Source organism: Antedon bifida, chromosome 2 (assembly GCF_963402885.1).
Source record: "Antedon bifida chromosome 2, ecAntBifi1.1, whole genome shotgun sequence".
Classification (NCBI taxonomy): Eukaryota; Metazoa; Echinodermata; class Crinoidea; order Comatulida; family Antedonidae; genus Antedon; species Antedon bifida.
In genome coordinates this window covers 31,720,384-31,741,447 of record NC_136227.1, presented here as the reverse complement: position 1 = coordinate 31,741,447, position 21,064 = coordinate 31,720,384, and the positions used below count along the sequence as shown (strand labels likewise).

At 33.1% G+C, this 21,064-nt stretch overlaps 3 protein-coding genes across 4 annotated transcripts; all 3 read left to right on the top strand.

Moving 5' to 3' along the window:
- Positions 1–51: 51 nt before the first annotated feature.
- Positions 52–5,672, top strand: LOC144834585 (T-complex protein 1 subunit zeta-like). Its single transcript, XM_078689437.1, has 10 exons — positions 52–272; positions 567–630; positions 773–907; positions 1,247–1,420; positions 1,882–2,096; positions 2,402–2,644; positions 3,121–3,365; positions 3,719–3,955; positions 4,414–4,486; positions 4,708–5,672. The coding sequence occupies exons 1-10, from the start codon at positions 139–141 to the stop codon at positions 4,778–4,780; spliced, it is 1,593 nt and encodes a 530-aa protein (XP_078545563.1). The 5' UTR covers positions 52–138; the 3' UTR covers positions 4,781–5,672.
- Positions 5,673–6,274: 602 nt separating this feature from the next.
- Positions 6,275–15,089, top strand: LOC144834583 (protein SSUH2 homolog). 2 transcript variants are annotated; one of them, XM_078689435.1, is made up of 12 exons: positions 6,275–6,346; positions 7,290–7,910; positions 8,658–8,825; positions 9,379–9,445; positions 9,538–9,667; positions 9,864–10,049; positions 10,634–10,696; positions 10,844–10,947; positions 11,448–11,540; positions 11,828–11,930; positions 12,264–12,368; positions 12,740–15,089. In XM_078689435.1, exons 2-12 carry the CDS (start codon positions 7,310–7,312, stop codon positions 12,884–12,886), a joined length of 1,767 nt encoding a protein of 588 aa, XP_078545561.1. In that variant the 5' UTR covers positions 6,275–6,346; positions 7,290–7,309; the 3' UTR covers positions 12,887–15,089. The 2 variants fall into 2 exon arrangements, with proteins under 2 accessions (XP_078545561.1, XP_078545562.1); XM_078689436.1 differs by having other exon boundaries at positions 6,314–6,346; positions 7,307–7,910.
- A 1,208-nt stretch (positions 15,090–16,297) lies between these two features.
- On the top strand, positions 16,298–21,057 carry LOC144836227 (protein SSUH2 homolog). Its single transcript, XM_078691477.1, has 11 exons — positions 16,298–16,455; positions 16,865–17,011; positions 17,446–17,512; positions 17,820–17,949; positions 18,241–18,426; positions 18,551–18,613; positions 18,775–18,878; positions 19,134–19,226; positions 19,613–19,715; positions 20,207–20,311; positions 20,663–21,057. The coding sequence occupies exons 1-11, from the start codon at positions 16,386–16,388 to the stop codon at positions 20,807–20,809; spliced, it is 1,215 nt and encodes a 404-aa protein (XP_078547603.1). The 5' UTR covers positions 16,298–16,385; the 3' UTR covers positions 20,810–21,057.
- The last annotated feature ends 7 nt before the right edge of the window (positions 21,058–21,064 follow it).

Genomic DNA, 21,064 nt, shown 5'->3' with positions numbered 1-21,064 from the left:
CCAGCAGTAAACATCTGTCTCGCCAAGTGAAAATCACTAGAGCGTGAAGCTCACGTTGTTTCACTCCCTCTTCTTCGCTTCGCTCATCTAGAAAGTTCCATTTTTGTACACTGTTTGTGATTTAGTTTACAGGTAAAAATGTCGATCCAAACGTTAAATCCAAAAGCTGAGGTAGCTAGAGCTGCACAGGCCCTTGCTGTAAATATGAGTGCTGCTAGAGGACTTCAAGATGTACTAAAGACAAACCTTGGTCCAAAAGGAACCATCAAAATGTAAGAATCACATACCACACATGGTTAGGCCTATTGCGGCCTCGGTTTCTTTTTTGCTCGGGCGTTTTAGAGACTTTACCCTGAGTGTCGTTTAGTGAAAATAGAAGCAGAGGCCTAGCCAACATTTAGGTTTTAATTATGAGCTGGGGTATTATATTATGTTATGTACGGTGTAAAATAGGATTAAATAAATAACATTTTTATTTATAAATATATTATTAATTGGCATTTGTTTTTTTTAGGCATAAATTATTAAATTGAATAATATTTTTTTTCTAATTATTTGTTTTGTAGGTTGGTTTCTGGTAGTGGTGATATTAAGCTAACGAAAGATGGCAATGTTCTTCTTCATGAAATGGTTAGTTAAAAAAGGGGGAAAAAACGATTTGTTTTATTTTATATATATATAAACTGTCAATATTCCTATAATATACATAAAATCATGGGATATTCATTTTTTAACCGAGCATGCATTCATATTGTTTAATTTATTTTTCCAGCAAATTCAACATCCTACAGCGTCACTCATTGCAAAGGTTGCTACTGCACAAGATGACATCACAGGAGATGGGACGACATCAAACGTTCTCATAATTGGTGAACTATTAAAGCAGGCAGATCTTTACATTTCAGAAGTAATTCATTTTTGCTTTATAATACTGATTTCTGGGAGAAATTACAAATGTTTGCATATAATTTATTTTCTAAATAATTATGTTAATTTTAATCTTTAAATCTTGAAACTTTAAAAAATGTATTATTAATTTCTAATACTACACAATAAATTGTGAACTTTAAAACATTTTTAACAAGTGATAAATATAAATCAACATACATATTTGCATTTTCTTACTCTTGTCTACACGAAAAACAAAATTAATTCTTGTCACATGCAAACCCCTGAAAAAGAAAACAGAAACTTTGAATTGATTCTAGCAAAACCTGGCTTTAAAAATATATTTTTTTTTTTACAGGGATTACATCCTCGCCTTATCACAGAAGGTTTTGACTTTGCTAAAGCTAAAGCACTTGAGGTTCTAGAAAAGGTAAAGGTTACACGTGAAATTGACAGGGAAACACTTATCAATGTTGCAAAGACTTCACTTAGGACCAAAGTACATGCTGAGCTTGCAGATATACTCACAGAGGTAGGTATAGGTTAGCCTAAGTGGTGAACATTGCTTAATTAAGTGCTCAACAATTTGGTTTGCTTTTTAATGCTCTGAATACAGTAGAACCCCTCTTTTTAGACACTATTAAGAAGACACTTTAACCCTGGCAAACCCCTATTCAGGGTACTTACCTGGGTTCTTTACCTGGGGAGTTTTACTGTATTAATAATTTATAAACAAAAAGCATGAAAGATCTATGTGATCTCTCAATGTGTTTAAAAGCAACGTCAGTGATTTGACTAATCACAAGCGATAGACTATTCAAACAGCCGCTTGTCATTGGTCAACTCGCTTGCGTTGTGTCTAGATGCTTGCGTTACGTCTCAAACTCAAATATTTTTAGAGAATAAGAATCATTATTCATAAATTATGCATGAATAAATTGTTCAACCATATTTGGTAAATAACATACATAATATTGCATTTTCTCCTTGAAGGTTGTGGTAGATGCAGTATTAGCCATCAGAAAGGAGAATGAGCCAATCGATCTGCACATGGTTGAGATGATGGAGATGCAACACAAGTCTGACATGGACACGACTCTTGTACGAGGACTGGTGATGGATCATGGAGCACGCCATCCCGACATGAAGAAACGAGTCAGCGATGCATATATATTTACTTGTAATATTTCAATGGAGTATGAAAAAAGGTAAAAGAATGCTGTATTTTGTATGTGGGACTTTGATCTTTTAAAGCTCTGTCTACACTATCAAACTAGTTTGATGTGACAGTGTGATGTGCCCAAATATGATAGTGATATGACATCATCATGTCCATATATGGGCACATCAGATTTTTTTGTCACATAAAGTTTGATAGTGTAGACAGAGATTTATAAATGTTTTACAATAGGAAAAGCCTTTGAAGAGCATTGGATTTTGTAGGTAAAATAGGTTGCCAGGATTTCTAGCCTAGAGCTCCCAATTTCTAAAATTTTCCAATATTTCATTACAGCGAAGTAAATGCTGGTTTCTTCTACAAGTCAGCAGCAGAAAGAGAGAAACTTGTGCAAGCGGAAAGAAGCCATACCGATCAAAAAGTACAGAAGGTGATCGAATTCAAGAGATCTGTTTGTGAAGGCACAGACAAAGCATTTGTTATCATTAACCAAAAGGGCATTGACCCACTGTCATTAGATATGTTAGCCAAAGAAGGGATCGTTGCATTAAGAAGAGCTAAAAGAAGGAACATGGAAAGGTAATATTTTGGAATTAGGTGTTATTTAATCATGGATGCATGCGATCTCTAATTGAGAAAGAGTATTTAGTGTTCTTTCATTAAAGATGTATTGTCCCCCAAAAACATTTTGCAGTTTTAATATTTATTCACTTCTGAAAAAAAAAACCCCAAAAATAATTATTTCACTTATAAAAGACAAAAGAAACGTTTAATTTTAACTAAAAACCATTGTCTGACAGACAATTTAAGTATTTTTTGCTTTAGATGACATTTTTTTTTCAGGTAAATACATTTTATTTTTTTATCCAGTTTTTGGTTAAAGTGAATACAGTAACTATTATGTGACATTAAAATAGCATATTAAAAAAAAAATGGAAAAAAAAACATTTTGAAGGGGGACAATATATCTTTAAAGTATTTTGCACATATCTGTAGTGATTTTATTGAACTATTATTATTGATTGTTTAATAGATCCCTCTATATTTCTATTTAGATTGACGTTAGCTTGTGGAGGTATTGCCACAAACTCTGTAGAAGGCCTCACTAAAGAGTGCCTAGGCCACGCTGGATTGGTGTATGAGCATGTACTTGGTGAGGATAAGTACACGTTTGTGGAAGAGTGTGCAAATCCGCAATCTGTTACCATTCTGATAAAAGGGCCAAATAAGCACACGCTCACTCAGGTGAAAGACGCAATCCATGATGGCTTAAGAGCTGTTAAGAACGCCATAGAAGATGGTAAGTATTTATTAACCGAGAACCTAAAAAACAATTTCAGTGTAATTTTATTTTTTTAAATGGCAAATTTATGTTACTACAGTAACCAAATTGTTTACATTGCAATTTAAACAGTGTGTATGTTTATCCAAAAACGCTTGCTAAAAAATTGCAGGTTTTTAAGAGTAAACAAAAAGTACTGTAGTTACTGCTATTACTGCAGTAGATTAATTTTGACATGGACGTGCCAATGATAAGCAATTAAGCGGTGATGATGATGGGAAAATATGCCTCACGCATGTTTTTATTAGATTAGATTGGGGGCAGCAGACCTCTCATCAAGCACAAAACACTTTAATTATTTTTTCCTACAGGATCTGTTGTCCCTGGAGCTGGTGCATTCGAAATAGTCGTCCACGATGCGCTGGTAAAGTACAAAGATTCGGTCAAAGGTCGTGCTAAGCTTGGTGTTCAAGCGTACGCAGATGCAATGCTAGTGGTACCTAAAGTCCTGGCTCAGAACTCTGGTTTTGACCCTCAAGAAACAATGGTGAAACTTCAGGAAGAGTATGCTGAAGCAGGCCAACCTGTAGGAGTTGATATCAGTTCAGGTAATGACCAATGGAGTCAAGAGAATTTTCGCAACCTTTCGAATACATGTTAAATGTTTAAAATTGTAATTTGTTTGACAAATGTTTGCATATATTATCAATTAATTAAACAACGGATCCTTTAGGAAAATTAATTTTGTATATTTATGTACCGTTCCCTTATACTAATTTTGAGTATAAAGAGACTTTTAATAAGTTTGTACAATTGTTGTACTTGCAATATTTTATGTATTTTGTTTCTGTTCTGTATTATTTTAATGTTTATTGGTCGAATAAATAAATGAAATGAAATTATGGTTATAATATAAATAGGATAATTTATGGATGGTGTCCTCAATATTTTTATATCACAACATAATACGGTTTTCGTTATTGTATTTGTAAGGTTTTGATACCTCCCTACTGTCAATCACACCAAGTTTTCTAAGATTAACCATACTTTATTTCATATTTGGTAGGTGAAGCACTGGTAGCGGCAGATGCTGGTATATGGGACAACTATTGTGTTAAAAAACAAATTCTGCACTCGTGGTAAGATGAATGATAATTTCAGTTTGAATGTACTCTATGTATTTTAACATTTTAATGCCCACTACAGATGGTTTTATGGAGATAAAATCTCTCTTAAATCAACAGTTGCTAGGCTTCAAGTAAAGCACAATATAAAGTATTAATATTTTGTATATTATTAATTTTGTAAATTAATTGCTAAATATAAAATTATTAATTTATGTATTCTGATTTATTTTCAGTACGGTGATTGCCAGTAATCTACTTTTAGTGGACGAGATTATGCGTGCTGGTCTGTCTTCTCTAAAAGGATAGATTAAAATTTAAAAACATTCGTTTTTTAATCATTATGCTGTTCGGCTGGTTCTTCCTGTATGTGCAATTGGCTCGGCTTAGCTATGAACGAATAAATCCTGAAACCAAAAAATGTTCAAATAAAGGATAGTTCTGCTCAAATCTTAGATGGACTTACCTTTGGCTCTGCAGCTTGAGTGTTTAGACACAAATAAGTTCTGTCAACTCTCCCAATAACGGACACCTTTGGGTTGGACTAAGACTATGTCTGGTTTTCTGGGAAGTCTGGTATTCGGAATGTGTTTTTAACTATGCCTTAATGGTAAAAAAGAATTTGGACCTCAAGAAAAGTCGGGTTTTAGGAGAGTTTCTGGTATTGGGAGAGTTGACTGTATAAACTTATACCAACTATATAACAAATTATATAAACTTAAATAATTGTCTGCCTTTGCTTAGCTGATGCTGATGGGGTTAGCCAATGTTTATCCACCCTGTACAGGTGAAAATGTATGTACATCAAACAGCATTTACAAATTTAATCAAATCGATGAAATAATAAATAAAACCTGAATGTGATAAAAACATTTTTCTTTCAACGCGAGCTAGCAAATTGTACAGTACCTTCTGTCTGTGAAATAATGCTTTTGCCCATACAACAAGCATTCAAATTAGACTTAAGTATTTGTGGTTATGTTGTGTGTAGGAATTATTAGGCTATTATGCAGTTAAGAAAGAGGGTGGGAGATGGAGGAGCTCTCTGGGAAAGGATGAAATATTTCCCCATCCATATACCCCATTCTCTTCGTAGATGTCATCTGTGTATACTTATAACTCCATACTGTAATAAGTTATTTGTTATAAATAATTGAATTCTTTTTTGTATTACAAATAAAAATTAGCCTGCAAATGCAAAGTGTTGTTTTATTTTTTATTTCATTGTTGATGTAAATTGATCAAGTTCTAGTTTGTTTGAAGCTTGTGGTTTATGTCCGATACCAGGATTATATTATAAATAATAAAACTTTATTAAAACAGCTTTAGAGTATCGTATGTGTGCTATTGGTTCAAACAATTGCGAATGAAATATTTAATTTTTCTTCAACAAATCTTTTATATATGATTTTATGAAGACATTGATAAAGCACTAATCATGCAAGAGATCAGGTTATATAATTACAGAAGGACATCCAATACAAATTCTTTATTATAAATTCATTAATTTAATCATAAATTATGAATGCAGTTTAATACGTTGTCTTATTGAACTGAGATTACGTTTATTTAAAAAACCAAATATGAAATAATAAAAATTCCTATTTTCAAATTTATTTAGGTTTCAAGAGATGTTGAAAGACATTTTTTTTAAGGAGGGTTTATCCTGGCGACGCTAATAATGTCTCAGATTAAACATAGTCAATAGTCATAGTCAATTATTGATTATGGATTAAATTACTTATTTATCTACAAAACGAAATCAGTCAAGCGTATCGTGTCCTTGTTTATTATGTAGTTAGTAGCAGGAAGCAGCAGCCAGTTCATAAGCAGATCTCGTGTAAGTTAGACAGGAGGATTTCCATTTCAATCAAGGTACAGTAAATATTTGTTGTTTGATTCAATAAGTAGTTTGTTCTTTATTAAGCATGGTTTAGTATGCAGGTACATAGATGAAGACAAGATTCTTATTTGTATGTTATCCTCCATACTTGAGAAAACCGAGGCGCCAGCTAGGCCTGTGAGTGAATTGATTGAATCAATAGATGGAGAGCAGGTGAGGTGATGCGAGAGGTTGAGGTGCAGGGCTCTGAGGTGTGGTCACCCTCCAAACTCCAGTGATTTTAAAGGGGAAGTGTTGTGGACTGTATACCAAGTATACTAGCCTTTTATTTTATACCTCACTTTAAGTAAGACAGGGATGATTTATGACAAGCCAACATTCCTAAGAACCCAAAGCTATGACCTTATAGATTATTACCATGGAAACCTGCCCTCTCTCCTAGAAGATATGATAATTAGCTAAAGAAACCACACTTCACCTTACTGTTATAAAGGAAGAACACCTATTTTTATTATACGGAATTTACATGATTGAAACAATGTTTAAAGGTTTTAGAAACAGGCAGACAATTATTTAAGTTTATATAATTTGTTATATAGTTGGTATAAGTGGATCCTATATAATTCTGTTGTTTCTAAAACCTTTAAACATTGTTTCAATCATGTAAATTCCGTATAATAAAAATAGGTGTTCTTCCTTTATAACAGTAAGGTGAAGTGTGGTTTCTTTAGCTAATTATCATATCTTCTAGGAGAGAGGGCAGGTTTCCATGGTAATAATCTATAAGGTCATAGCTTTGGGTTCTTAGGAATGTTGGCTTGTCATAAATCATCCCTGTCTTACTTAAAGTGAGGTATAAAATAAAAGGCTAGTATACTTGGTATACAGTCCACAACAGGAAGTCATTGGGTATCAGTGGGTATTTACTGGGAACGGCCTTTTTTATTTCAATAAGTCTTTTTTTTTATTCACCAGGCTATCATTAATCATAGATAATGGATGCTGAACAAGATAATCAGACACCTCCTGCAGCAGAACAACAGCCACAACCTGCTGAAGGAGCCAACCCCCCACCACCTACTGGAGCATATCCTCAAGGATACGGAGCCCCTCCCCCACAACAACCTGGAGCCCCTCCCCCACAACAACCTGGAGCCCCTCCCCCACAACAACCTGGAGCCTACCCACCGACTGGAGCCCCACCTCAAGGATACGGAGCCCCTTCCCCTCAACAACCTGGCGCCTACCCACCTACTGGAGCCCCACCTCAAGGATATGGAGCCCCTCCTCCTCAACAACCTGGAGCCTACCCACCGACTGGAGCCCCACCTCAAGGATACGGAGCCCCTCCTCCTCAACAACCTGGAGCCTACCCACCTACTGGAGCCCCACCTCAAGGATACGGAGCCCCTCCCCCTCAACAACCTGGAGCCTACCCACCTACTGGAGCCCCACCTCAAGGATACGGAGCCCCTCCCCCTCAGCAACCTGGAGCCTACCCACCGACTGGAGTCCCACCACAAGGATATGGAGCCCCTCCCCCTCAAAATGGTGCTCCACCACCGCAGGGTCAGACTGACCTTCCACAACAAGCAGGTTAGCCAGACTAACTAAGATTTATTGCATACACTAATTAATACAAATTAAAATTATTTTCTAATTCACTTAAAAACCTACTAAATGAAACTATACTGTATTTTTTATACACAATTTAAATACATTTTCAAATACCACAAAATTGTATTATTGTTGATTAAACAATGATGTATATTGTGTGGTTTATTGACTCTCACTTTAATATTGAGGATTTCCGTTTTTCTTTCCTTCCTTCATTGTTTCCTTCCTGAATATTTTAGAGTATTAAGGTCGTTAACCTTTTTGTTGTGGAAAATAAAGCAACGGATAATATAGAAAAAAGAGTGATTGATTAGTTAGATTGTTAGAATTGCATAGAAAAGTCTGGGAGTTGATGCACCCTGTATGTATTTATGTGTGTAAACTCCAGAGTTTTGCTAGGTGATATTAAAAGGGTACTTCACCTTTTTGTTGAAAAACCAATGGATATAATAATAGTGTTATTGACACACACATTTAAAAGTTGAGATTTATTGTCTGTGTATTTAGAATGTACATTCCCTGAGGCCTTTATTTCTATCCTCAAATAAAGGCCCCGCCACATCCATATACACACAATATTGTATTACAACAATAACACATTTCTATTTGTAGTAGAGTCATTGACTTCCATGATCTACAATTGAACAACCCCACCATTCCCACCCCCCCCCCCCCCCCGAATAAATACGGTAATAATTAATACACAATGTACATTATTTCAACTAGCTTGGATACCCTCAAGCAATGAAGCCAACGGACCAGGTTATAAGTGGGATGACGGGCCTGACTCAGACCCTGAAGACGATGATAACGCGCAAGAAAAAGTTGAACAACTGCCAACTAACGTCCAATTCACACCTGTTCCTGGCTACGAAAATATCATGTTTAATGATGGTAAATTTTTTTTACATTTAAAATATATTAATTTTTCTTTTTTTTTTAATCATGTTTTCTATTTTATTACTCAATACTAAAAACCAAACACATAGAAAATTGGGAACTCATTTCATGTGATTGTAGTTTTATAATATTTCCAGCAATTTTACAGTTCCAATCGAAAGATTACCTCTAATTATCCATGCAAATAAAGTCTTTATCCTATTAACATGTCATCTTATTAACATGACAGCCATTGGGTTATCCATGAAAAAGAAAAGGCTACTACGTTACATTACAGGTTCCCTAAAGCTCTGTCTACACTATCAACTACTTTGACAAAAAAGTAATGGTAGTGATATACTCAAATGTGATACTGTAGTGATATGACATCATCATATCACATTTTTTTGTTACATAAAGTTTGATAGTGTAGACAGAGCTTTAGACAAAGCCTTGATAGGTTTTAAAAAGAGAGAATATCAAAATTACATTACGTTCTACAGGCCCTTGTTACTCCACATTCCATGTGTGCATTTTGTTACATTCTATATTATTCTTTTTTTCGCAGTGTCTGCCCCTCCACCTGCATATCAGCCTCCACCACCCGAAAAAAGACCTGAAGAAGTTTTTCAGAGGTACATATGTTACATTTATTTGATCTTTTGCCATACATAATGCAATTTATTGCCATTTAATAACATTTTCATATTGTTTTCCATTTATTTAGTACTGGAGCTATTGGAGAGGAAGAGGTTCGCAATGCTATTATAGAGTTTGTTGCACAAAACTGTTGCTATGGAGCTAAACCAGCAAGGGAGATGACTTTTGAAAAAATTCTGCCCTCTAGTGCCCTGCATGTAAGTGAGAACGTCAACTAGCTCTGTACTTTCTACATGTGCGTCTTATTGAACAACTAGTATTTAAAATAAAATAAACGTCTGCAAAAAGTTTACAAAATTCTATCAATTCTAACTACAGTATTGCTTTTATCATTACAAATATTTCTATTCAATTACAGTAATTATTTTGTGTATTTATGTATTTTCTACACAGTATAAACTTGAAACACACACCGAGGGGCGCACAACAAAACGTGAACACGTACCGTACCGAGGAGGCATGGTAGATGGACCCCAAATGGGTATCCCACCATTACCATGGTCCATGCACTGTCAACCTGATAACTTGTTTATGGATCACACCAAGACTATGGAGGTACCTCATACATCCGACGTTAGGGTAAGCTTGACCATTTTTGTTATGATAGTTTTAACCTGCATAAGTTAATCAATCTTACAAGATTTAAGAAAGTCTAGTTTTATATATTTTTTTCATTTATATATCTTTATACTTTTATTTATATAACGATACAGTATAACCCTTTATTTGGTACACCACTACTCAGCTCAGGGGACACCTCTGTTCAGAGGCAACTCTATTCAGGGAACACCTCTATTTAGGGGACACCTCTATTCAGGGAACACCTCTATTCAGGGGACACCTCTATTTAGGGGACACTTCTATTCAGAGGATACCTCTATTCAGGGGACACCTCTATTCAGGGACACCTATTCTGGGGACACCTCTATTCAGGGGACACCTCTATTCAGGGGACACCTCTAATCAGGGGACTATTTAGGGAGCACTCCTATTAAGAGGAGGGTGTCCCATTAACAGATGTTCTACTGTATACAGATTCAGTTTCTATTTATGTACAAGTACGATTTATGTCCTATAACTGTGACAAAATAAAATTCATTAAAATGAACTATTTGAACCTCTATTTTATTTTATTTTTTTAAAATTTATTTTGTCTTATAAAGGAATGTCACAACTGCTTTGCAAGAGGTTTTGTCAGATGTGGCCGTTGCCATGGAAGAGGTCGGGTATGTTGATTTCCACTGCAACGAAACTTTTAAAATAAAACAACTATTATTTCTTCATTTGATTCTAATTTTTATGCTAGTAATTATATGAAACAAAAATAAGGTTAGTTTTTAAATCATGTAAAATGTTCTCTTTTTGTGATTTAGGTTCGATGTAGTACATGCAGCGGATCAGGTAGAACACATGAAGACAGGGATGGAGAGACGGTATCGGAGACATGCCATACATGTCATGGGTCTGGGAAAAATAGGTGTGTCGACATTTAATGATATAGTTTAATATTTTACAATGCTAGTAAATTATAAAACAATATCTAGTATTTAACAAAATCTGCTTTTGTTACTTAGGTCTTGAGTAACATGCGATAATGTACAGTAATATAATTTTAAAAATAATTCTTACAAAATTTTTGTTGAATATTCCATTTTAATGTAATATAATAGTTATCAACCTTGACCAAAAATTGGATAAAAAAAAAATGTATTTACTTGAAAAAATGTATTTGAAATAAAAAATGGTCAAATTGGCTGCCATCCAATGGATTTTTGGTTGAATTTAACCATTTATTTTGTCATTTTACAAGTGAAAACATTTTTTTTTTTCATTTTTTTTCTATGGAAGTGATTAACTTTATTAAAACTCCAAAATAACATATTCAAAGTCTGATTTAATTAATCTTCATTTTTCATGTTTTTAGGGGACAATACATCTTTAACAAATATATATTTAATATTTTTTTTATTTTATCAGGTGTTTTCGATGTGGCGGAGATGGACGAATCACATGCCCAGTGTGTGAAGGTTTTAGGCAACTACGATTCTTCATTAAACTGTTTGTTAAATAGTAAGAACTCTTAATAATGTCAAATATTTAAATATACTTACGGGCTGTGTACACAAAAAAAGTGTGATGTGCCCAAATACAGTGGTGATGTGCCCAAATATTTTAGTGATATGACATCATCACATTTTTTTTGTCACATAAAGTTTGCAGACTCTGTAGACAGAGCTTTATAATCTGTGTGCATATTTCCCACTGAACTGTAATATCTAAATTGAGATGTTGGGGGGACAGGTCTGTACTGTGTCCTAATTATGCAGTAGAGTATTTATTTATTATTTTTCATTCAGTACCAACCATGTTGATGATTATATTTATGAAACCACTGACTTACCTGACGAACTGATACGCGATGTGCAGGGGCAAACGTTGTTTGAGCAGACATTAGACTATGTAAGTTTTTTTAAGGATTTTTCCCAAATTGATCATCTTTGGAACTTAATGATAAGCCTACCCTTGGCATACAATTACCCATATTTCTATGAGATATGGGATCTCTATAGGTTTTTCAATACATTAATCTAGACTTTACTGGACTGTATTGTTTTTATTCGTACTGTGTCCTCCAAGCCTAGTGATAGACTTCCAAAGGTTCCTGACAACTTTAGCCCAAGACCACAGTATCACTTGGTTCCCACTACGTAATGTAACGTTGTAGATGCAACTCAAGCGAGTTGACCAATAACAAGCGACAGTTTGAATGATTCACCTTTGTTAATTTTGCAGGTTTGGCCAATCTCACAATACGCTCAACCCGAGATCAACCAGAACTCCATTCGTATTGTAGAGACACATCGTTCTGCTTGGCCGAATGAAAAACAACTTCAGCAGGTACACTATTAACTTATTCTTTTGGGATTGTAACAGAATTTAAACCAATAAATAAAAAACATTATTGCAATCCTATCCTACTTTACCTAACCTCTTCGGGCCTCGTTCGTTCTATCAGTGGCGATTTCTTTTGCTTCTTTCCATGTTCTCCATCCTAGGTATTCTCCCTCTTTTTCACTGTCCTCCACCATGTTGTTGTGTTCCGTCCATCTCTTCTCCTGCCTTCTGGTTTCCATGTCATAACTGTCATACACTGGCAATTGTTTTCCATTCTCATCGCATGGCCAATCCATTTCCATCTTTTGATCTTGGTCTTAATCCTATCACAGTTTCTAATTTCTTTTGTAATTGTAATTATTTTTTTATTTCAGCGTCAGAATCTGCGGGCTGTCCCAGTGAGTGAGGTACACTACAAATGGAACGATGATGCTTCTCGCTTCTGGGTTTATGGCTTTGAGAACACTGTTTATTGCCCAGATTATCCTCAGACCTGCTGCTGGGGGTGTAATATCCTTTAAGTATACTACTTAGATTTAAGTGATGCACCATGAATTATTAAACATCTAGGCCATAGCACGTTAATGTAAACTTACATCATCTTAGGGCCTTGATGGAAAGTTTTGTCCCGATTTACCTTGTAAATATGGCGCCCTCTGGAGTTATCAAAGTCGCTTATTAAATGCTCAAATTTTAAAATGCATATTTAAAAAATAAAATAATACCAACAAATGTGACAAAATGCTAGTATTACTTTTGTGGGTGCTTTTTTGTTAAATCTTTGGGTGCTGTTTTCACAATGGTTGTTATTTGAGGGTCCACTCCCCAGCACTTTGATAAACTTTTAAGGAAGTTGGTACTGGTTGTTTAAATGTATTGCATATAAAAATTGAAATTTTAAAAATAAAAATCTCCATTTTATCTTCCAAAACTCATAATAAAACAAAAAATCTAGGACATTTAGTCTTTAGTGTGTATAGTTTTATGATGCCATAAGTGAGACATTTAGATGGTTAACAAGTTATTGTTGTATACTGCTTGAACCATAGAGTATAATTGATTACTGACTAATCCCTCCATTCCATCCATCTGTGTATTAATAGTTCTTCTATGAAGGACTATAATAAATGTGGCCGCAGTCTGTAAAAAGTTATGCTTATAAAAATTGTCCATTATATAATGAATTATATACATTAATATGCATTATAATATTAATATCAAACTCTGGTATCTATGTATCATACCTATAAACAATAGAGTATTAATAATTTCTAATCTTTTATTAGTATATCATAAAGAAATACATTTTGGCACACATGGTGTGTCATACCTACTGTATATAAAGCTCTGTTTACACTATCAAACTAGTTTGACAAAAAAAGTGTGATGTGCCCAAATATGGTAGTGATATACCCAAATATGGTAGTGGTATGACATCATCATGTTCATATATGAGCAAATCACATAAAGTTTGATGGTGTAGACAGAGCTTTAAACATTGGAATCTAGTTCTAAAAAAAGAATCCCCACTGTTGGCACTACAATAGATACTTGTGACAATTGCTTTAAAGTCACAATATGCATTGTTTACATGTCACAATAAATTCTGTATCCCTTGGTGACATTATGCTGTGTCACTAACATGCATTTTACTAATTTCATAAATTAGTATTTATTGCCATTTTTTTCTGTAAAAAAACAAAAGTGAAATTACATATTTTGTAAAATTGTGCATTTGAAATATATTAATAATACAATAATGTAGTGAAGAATTAGATATATTTGCAGTGCCCTTATATTATTATTGAATAATTACTTAATATTTTATTGTTCAGTATTAACATTTTAGAATATTCTCTCTTTAAATGAACAAAAGTTAGTTGAAGATTTTATAATGATCTCTGTAAACTGTGTAAAGCTCTGTCTACACAATCAAACTCTGTGTGACAAAAAAATGTGATGTGCCCATATATGGACATGATATGATATCATATCACCACCATATTTGGGCATATCACTACCATATTTGGTACACATCACACTTTTTTTGTCAAACTAGTTTGGTAGTGTAGACAGAGCTTTATACAATGATATGTCTTTTTTTAATGGGACTGGCCTACAGTACTGATCCAACTGGGTCTCGATTTATTATCGTACTAAAAAAATCATCTTAGTTTTATTGCCAATCAATTATTTTGCTGAAGTCAGTTTTAAAAATAACTTATAACCAAATATATTTTTAGAAAATCTTAGATGAAAAGTATTCATAGCACAAAAAACTGGTTTGATAAATAAAGCATTAGTTTTTCACTTAAGCAACAGTTTTTTACTTAAGCAACAGTTTTTTACTTAAGCAGAAATAATAATACTGCCAGCCCATTAGTACTGTAGTTAAGTTATTGTTTTTATTTCAATATATTCTCATTTTTATACATTTTGTTTGTAAAGTTATACTTGTTTTCTATTGTATATCAACTTTATGCTGAATTCCAAAAAACAGTATTAAAATAGTTTTATTTTTACATATATCATTAGTACTATATCAGTTGATATTTTAACAAAACAATGTTTTATCTTATATATTTTTATCATTGTACAATATAATATTTGTGTAGGGTACATTTTACATTACAGTATCTTCCTATGATATAACAATGCAAATTATTCCAAAGCTTTTAAGTAAGTGTATTGTCGTCTGTGAAAATAAATATTTAGCATAATCTATTTGAGCATGTTATTTAAATTTTATAGTGTTTTTTTAAAAGTTTTAATAAGAAATATGCAGCATAAAAGTACAATATTTAGTTTGTATTTTATTTTATATGCTCATAGTTTTAAAGAAATTAAAGTCATTAGAGGCTCAAGTACAAATATCCCCTTTCTTATCTTGAAAAAAATAACCTTTACAAATTTCATGTTAAAGAACATAGAGATACATTAATATCTCTATGATGAGAACCAGAATAATTTGGCTGAATTATTAAAAATATGATTTTTTTGTAATTGACTTTGAAAAATGATAGAATTCACGCCTCAACGCACAAATCCTTAGAGACCTTATCAACTGTCCAATGACACGGCTGAATGAGGATTAACGCGAAGGATACATTGTTTTGTCTTGGATTTGAGGAAATGCATTGTAGGTTTCTATTGATTAGTTACTATGTATCCTAGCAACATAAAGCTAAATACTAGACAAGTGGGGTCTTCATAGTGGATAGTTGATAAAACCTTATTAAGAGGAAAATTAAGTTACGATCGCAAAATACTGAAACAGGTAAGTTATAAATGATAGAAACCTCGACTAAGAAATACCGGAATGGTGTCCGGCGGGGATAGTTTATTACCATTAGTTAGGGTCTAATGTAAAGCACCTAGAGGGGTCAGTGATCCATTAGGCGCTATATAAATATTGTTTATTATTATTATTATTAATAAGTATCAGCATTCTGAAATAATCTAAACTACACTGAATTAGATGCTTTTAACTTAAGGCACTGTTAATTTTTGATAAATTGATAAATATTCATTAGTTTGGAGTTTTTAGAAGGAATACTGTATTGCGTTGTGTTATGTAACCAGGTATATTTCAGTATGACGTATATATAGTTGCCTTCCTTTTAGCATTTGTAATTTAATAGTTTGTTTCATATTATTAATACCATGTAATTGATAGCATTCCTTTTACTATTATTAATTTTGTTTAGTATCTTCTATTATTATTATACTTAATATTGAGATTTATATTATTAATTATATAATCTGAGAGAAACTTAAATTTTATAAGAAAGTACAATATATAATCTCAAAAAATAAAAACACATACATGTTGGAATGCTGTAATCTGTCACATATTAAATGCTCATTCACTAGTTATTAACAATCTTACACCATAACTGCCTACTTATACCATTATTCTTTCCAAATTTATTTCCATAGGTTATAAAGCACTGTATTCCACATTAATCAGTTGAAGAAAAAAACACACTTTTATTTATTTTTCAAGTTTCTATCTTAAGAATGGATCAGCCACAAGTCTTACCAAATCAAGTCCCAGATGCAGACGCTGGAACCCAAAATAATAATGCAGGTGAGTAGTGAAAATGTTTAATGTGCAAACTAAAATTTTAAACTCGTTGTTCAATGTTGTTGGAATCAGGGACGGATCCAGAGGGTAGCGCTTGGCTCGTGCACTCTCTCTTTTGAAAGCTTCTGTTTAATAATAAATGGATCTTCCATGGTACACTATCAAACTTTATGTAACAAATGTGATGTACTCATATATGGACACGATGATGTCATATCACTACCACATTTGGGCATATAACCACCATATTTTGGGAACATCACACTTTTTTGTCAAACTAGTTTGATAGTGTGGACAGAGCTTAACATTACAAAGATGACTTATAATATTTTGAGAGCAAACAACTGAATTATTGAAAATCATAAATTTTATTCTCGTTCTCAACCACAAGTTTATTACAATTTGTCAATAGCTTGGACCCCACCCACTGACAACGCCCTTGCCACACCTCAGTTTAACTGGGAAGAAGCACCACAAGAGGAGGATGATGCAACAAAAATGAAAAAAGACGCAAACTTTGTTGCCGTTTCTGGTTATGAACAGGTCGCGTTTGATGACGGTAAGTTACTTCTAATTAAGGTCAAAATTATTATACTGCAGTTACAACATTTTATTTACTCTTTAACTCTTATTTAACAAGCTTGTTTGGGGTGATGATACCACCAGTTGCAGTGAATGCCTCATAAACTTCTACATTTAAACAGAATAATGTGTTATTGTAGTGAAAATATATAATTACTGCAGTAACTGTATTTTGAAATGCTCCCTAAGTATCAAATAATGTAAATAGTATTTGACTGTAGAACTGTATACAATCCAGTCTTACTTGTAGTGTTGACATATGATTATTTTGACATGATCTCTAAGTATCTGTACAGAATTCTTTTTATAATGTAAATAGAATTTGTAGAACTGTATACAGTCCAGTTTTAGTTGTAGTGTTGATATTATTATGAGGATTATATTATTATTGATGTTTTATTTACTTATTAGTTGCCGTAGCCCCTCCTCAATACGAACCACCTCCAACAGATCAGAGACCTGAAGAAAAGTTTGAAAGGTAAGATTTTGAAGACTTAAAAACACAAATATGAAAATTTACCAACATTTTAATTTAAAAACATATTTATACAGAATAAAAACATATCAGATATAGATATTATATTATACCTGTTTTACATATGGTCCTGTTTTTTTGACATATTATAAAAAACTGAAAGAAAATAATTTACATATGATAGTTATATTCGTCACAGACACAAATAAGAAGTTTAGCAACATACTATTTAAAAAAACTATAAAAAAAAATTGTAATTATTGTATGTTTTAACATGTTCTTTATTCATGTATTTTGATGATTATTTCAGCACTGGATCAATTGATGAATCGACCGTCAGAAGTGCAATCATAGATTACAGAAGTCAGCATTGCTGCTATGGATCAAAACCTGCAAATGAAATGGAATTCAAAACCATTACACCTTCCAGCGCATTTCATGTACGTTTTATAAATTACTGTATAAGATTTTTTGTGATAAAAGAGGGATGAATCCATAAGCATTATTAAGGAAGCTAATTTATATTGAAAGTGGCAAATTCAGAAAAGGGGTAAATTGAACCATCTCCAAAAAATAACTTACCTAATGACCAATAAATTATTACCAAACAGTACCGTGCCATATCCACCTGGCCTGACCCTGTTGGCATGTTCACCCATGGCAGTTACATTAACAAAATACTAAAGTGTAATAGCATTGTTGAAATATAATGTTCTCTTGTTCTATCTTAGTACCATTTGGAAACCTTCTCTGAATCACGCTCCACCAAACGAGTATTTGTTCCATTCTATGGCGGGAATGTTGACGGACCACAAATGGGTGCAGCACCATTACCATGGCAATTGCCATGCCAACCAGATAATTTATTCATGGATCATACTAAAACACTAGAAGTACCTCATACCTCAGAAATCAAAGTAAGATTTTTGGTTTTTTATTTCTTGTTAACAGGTTTACACTGTGATATATATTTTTACAGTTAAAAAATAGAGATTGAATATTATGACAAATTTATTAACATAAATAATATTAATTTTTCAGTCTTGTTATAACTGTTATGCAAGAGGCTTTATTCGATGTCAACGTTGTGCAGGAAAAGGAAAGGTACAGTAATTTTTATTTTAAATTAATGCAGCTCGTCTTATTTTGTGATTGTTATAAATTTTCTTCAAAATGATCCGAGTTATCACAGTACTACTACTATTAACAGTACTACTGTATCTCTACTAGTACAATTTATTTGCATTTGTTCTTTATACAAATAGGTAACATGCCCTAACTGTAGAGGCAATGGAACCAAACGAGCTCACCACAATGGGCAAATGGTGGAGCAATGCTGTGGTGTGTGCAAGGGAACAGGGCGAGCAAAGTAAGTGTTTTATAGCGCAATTTTCAAACAAAAGTAAATCATTGTAGGCCTACAACTGACCCTGGAAACCATATGCTGTATATATGAAGAGAAAACTTTTCGATACATAAATGTGAAGATATTGTTCTTTCATTATATTATTTATCTTTATAATGTAATTTATGCATTAAAATTCAGCAGATCAATGTTAATACATATTCTTATTGCATAATTATTGCCAATTTATCATTATTTCATGAATATTGTCTTTTTTAGCTGTGATATTTGCAAAGGCTATGCTTGTGTTGCGTGTTCAGTCTGTAACGGCTACAAACTACTGCGACACTTCATCAAGCTCTTCATTACATAGTAAGTAAAAAACAATTATTAATTTTAAATTAACAGATGTTTCATTCAAAAGACAGATTATATTTATTATTGTGGCACTATTGCTTGGTGATTAATAACGATAATAAAAAAAGTCACATCCAGGTCCATTCCTACTGGACCTCAGAACAAGTAATAGTATTTTTCTCATACCTGAAAACTATTCCAATTTCATTTAAGCCTCGCAGCAAGAAAACTAATTTTTGTAATGTTATTTTATATATGGTATATTATATTTATATTTGCAGGCATAGAGAAACTCTAAATTGCCCAGTTATATAATGGAAATTAATTGATAAACAGTTAGGATGAGGAAATCTGTGAGAATGAGAAAAGCATATATTTTTATTATGTTCTTTTCTTTCCAGTAAATGCCATAAAACAGACTATGTACACGAGGATACAGGTTTACCAAACCACTTGATAAAATCTGTCAATGGAAAGTTACTGTTTGATCAGTCAGGAATTCAGGTACGTTTACCATGACCATGTGGTCTGTTTATACTTCGACCATGTGGTCTGTTTGCCGGTAACAAGTCGCCACGAGCACTTACAGTAGGCTTTGTGGCCAGGGTCTCAAGACAATGCACTATAAAGCTCTGTCAACACTATCAAACTTTATATGACAAAAATTGATTGGGATGTCATATCACTACCATATTTGTGCATATCACTATCATATTTGGGTACATCACACTTGTTATTATCGAACTAGTTTGATAGTGTAGACAGAGTTAGAGGTGTTTACCACCTATTGGTCCCATCCTTCAACAATTGTGTGTCATGTCTATTTCTTTGGATGTACATCTTTGTGAGAAGTTGAATAAATAAAAAATGTATCTGTCTTCTGTTGCTCGTAAGATTTCATAATGACATACAAACATAGACCTATCTCATAGCAGGACTCCTTATTAAATCAGCCTTTGGCATTTATCACTGTGGTATTTGACTATTATTTTCAGGTATGGCCAGTTGCTACATTCCCTGTAGCAGAAGTTAATACAAATTCAGCAAGGATTGTGGATGAGCATCGCACTGCTAGACCAACAGAAAGAATTGTGCAACAGGTATTTGGCTTGACTTTCTCAAATTTTGATATTTTGTATGTTTTCATCATATTTACCCCTTTTTTACATTATGAGACCGTTCGGACATTACAACTTACACATGCAATGGTTGTGTGTGGTGTAAATTTTAAGATAAACAGCTGTTTCAAAAACCCAACTCATGAGGTGGATTTTTAAATTAAAACCGCAAGCTCATTAACCACAAGATAGGGAGCAATTTGACCTTTTGACCTTTGCCAGAACAGTTCGTTTGACAGTAATTCCAATTTCATATAAATCGCTGTTTTTAATTATGAAATATTATATGATTCATTTTATTATTAAACTAATTTGTTTCCGTTTTAATTTCAGAGACACAATCTTCGTGCTATTCCAGTTAGTGAAGTCGAGTATAGCTGGAAAACCACTGTCTCCAAATTCTGGGTTTATGGCTTTGAAAATGCAGTATATTGTCCGGACTATCCTCAGTCATGTTGCTGGGGATGCACTATTATTTAAGATATCACAATTCTAATGTCATCCACCTCAATATTTTGTACATACTATTAACTTTTTAGTTTTATGAATGTTGTTCCATATTTGGTATTTGTAAATTATAAAGTATGGGAATACTTGTATATTTATCTTTTTTTTTACAAATTATGTATTATAATGGTTTGAATACGGGTCTTATTTGGTAATATTAAGCGCTTAATACCAGATTCACACATACAAAAATCTTATAAAGTGCAATGTATTGTAATAAATTGTTAT

What these genes read in the sequence shown, in the direction of transcription:
- LOC144836227 (XM_078691477.1), top strand. Translation starts at nt 16,386, where the DNA reads ATGGATCAGCCACAAGTCTTACCAAATCAAGTCCCAGATGCAGACGCT. An exon ending in CCTGAAGAAAAGTTTGAAAG is followed by an intron (nt 17,513 to 17,819) that starts GTAAGATTTTGA and finishes TGATTATTTCAG; the next exon opens with CACTGGATCAATTGATGAAT. An exon ending in AAGGGAACAGGGCGAGCAAA is followed by an intron (nt 18,879 to 19,133) that starts GTAAGTGTTTTA and finishes TGTCTTTTTTAG; the next exon opens with CTGTGATATTTGCAAAGGCT.
- LOC144834585 (XM_078689437.1), top strand. Translation starts at nt 139, where the DNA reads ATGTCGATCCAAACGTTAAATCCAAAAGCTGAGGTAGCTAGAGCTGCA. An exon ending in CAGATCTTTACATTTCAGAA is followed by an intron (nt 908 to 1,246) that starts GTAATTCATTTT and finishes TTTTTTTTACAG; the next exon opens with GGATTACATCCTCGCCTTAT. An exon ending in AAACAAATTCTGCACTCGTG is followed by an intron (nt 4,487 to 4,707) that starts GTAAGATGAATG and finishes ATTTATTTTCAG; the next exon opens with TACGGTGATTGCCAGTAATC.
- LOC144834583 (XM_078689435.1), top strand. Translation starts at nt 7,310, where the DNA reads ATGGATGCTGAACAAGATAATCAGACACCTCCTGCAGCAGAACAACAG. An exon ending in TGCCCTCTAGTGCCCTGCAT is followed by an intron (nt 9,668 to 9,863) that starts GTAAGTGAGAAC and finishes TTTTCTACACAG; the next exon opens with TATAAACTTGAAACACACAC. An exon ending in ATGAAAAACAACTTCAGCAG is followed by an intron (nt 12,369 to 12,739) that starts GTACACTATTAA and finishes TTTTTATTTCAG; the next exon opens with CGTCAGAATCTGCGGGCTGT.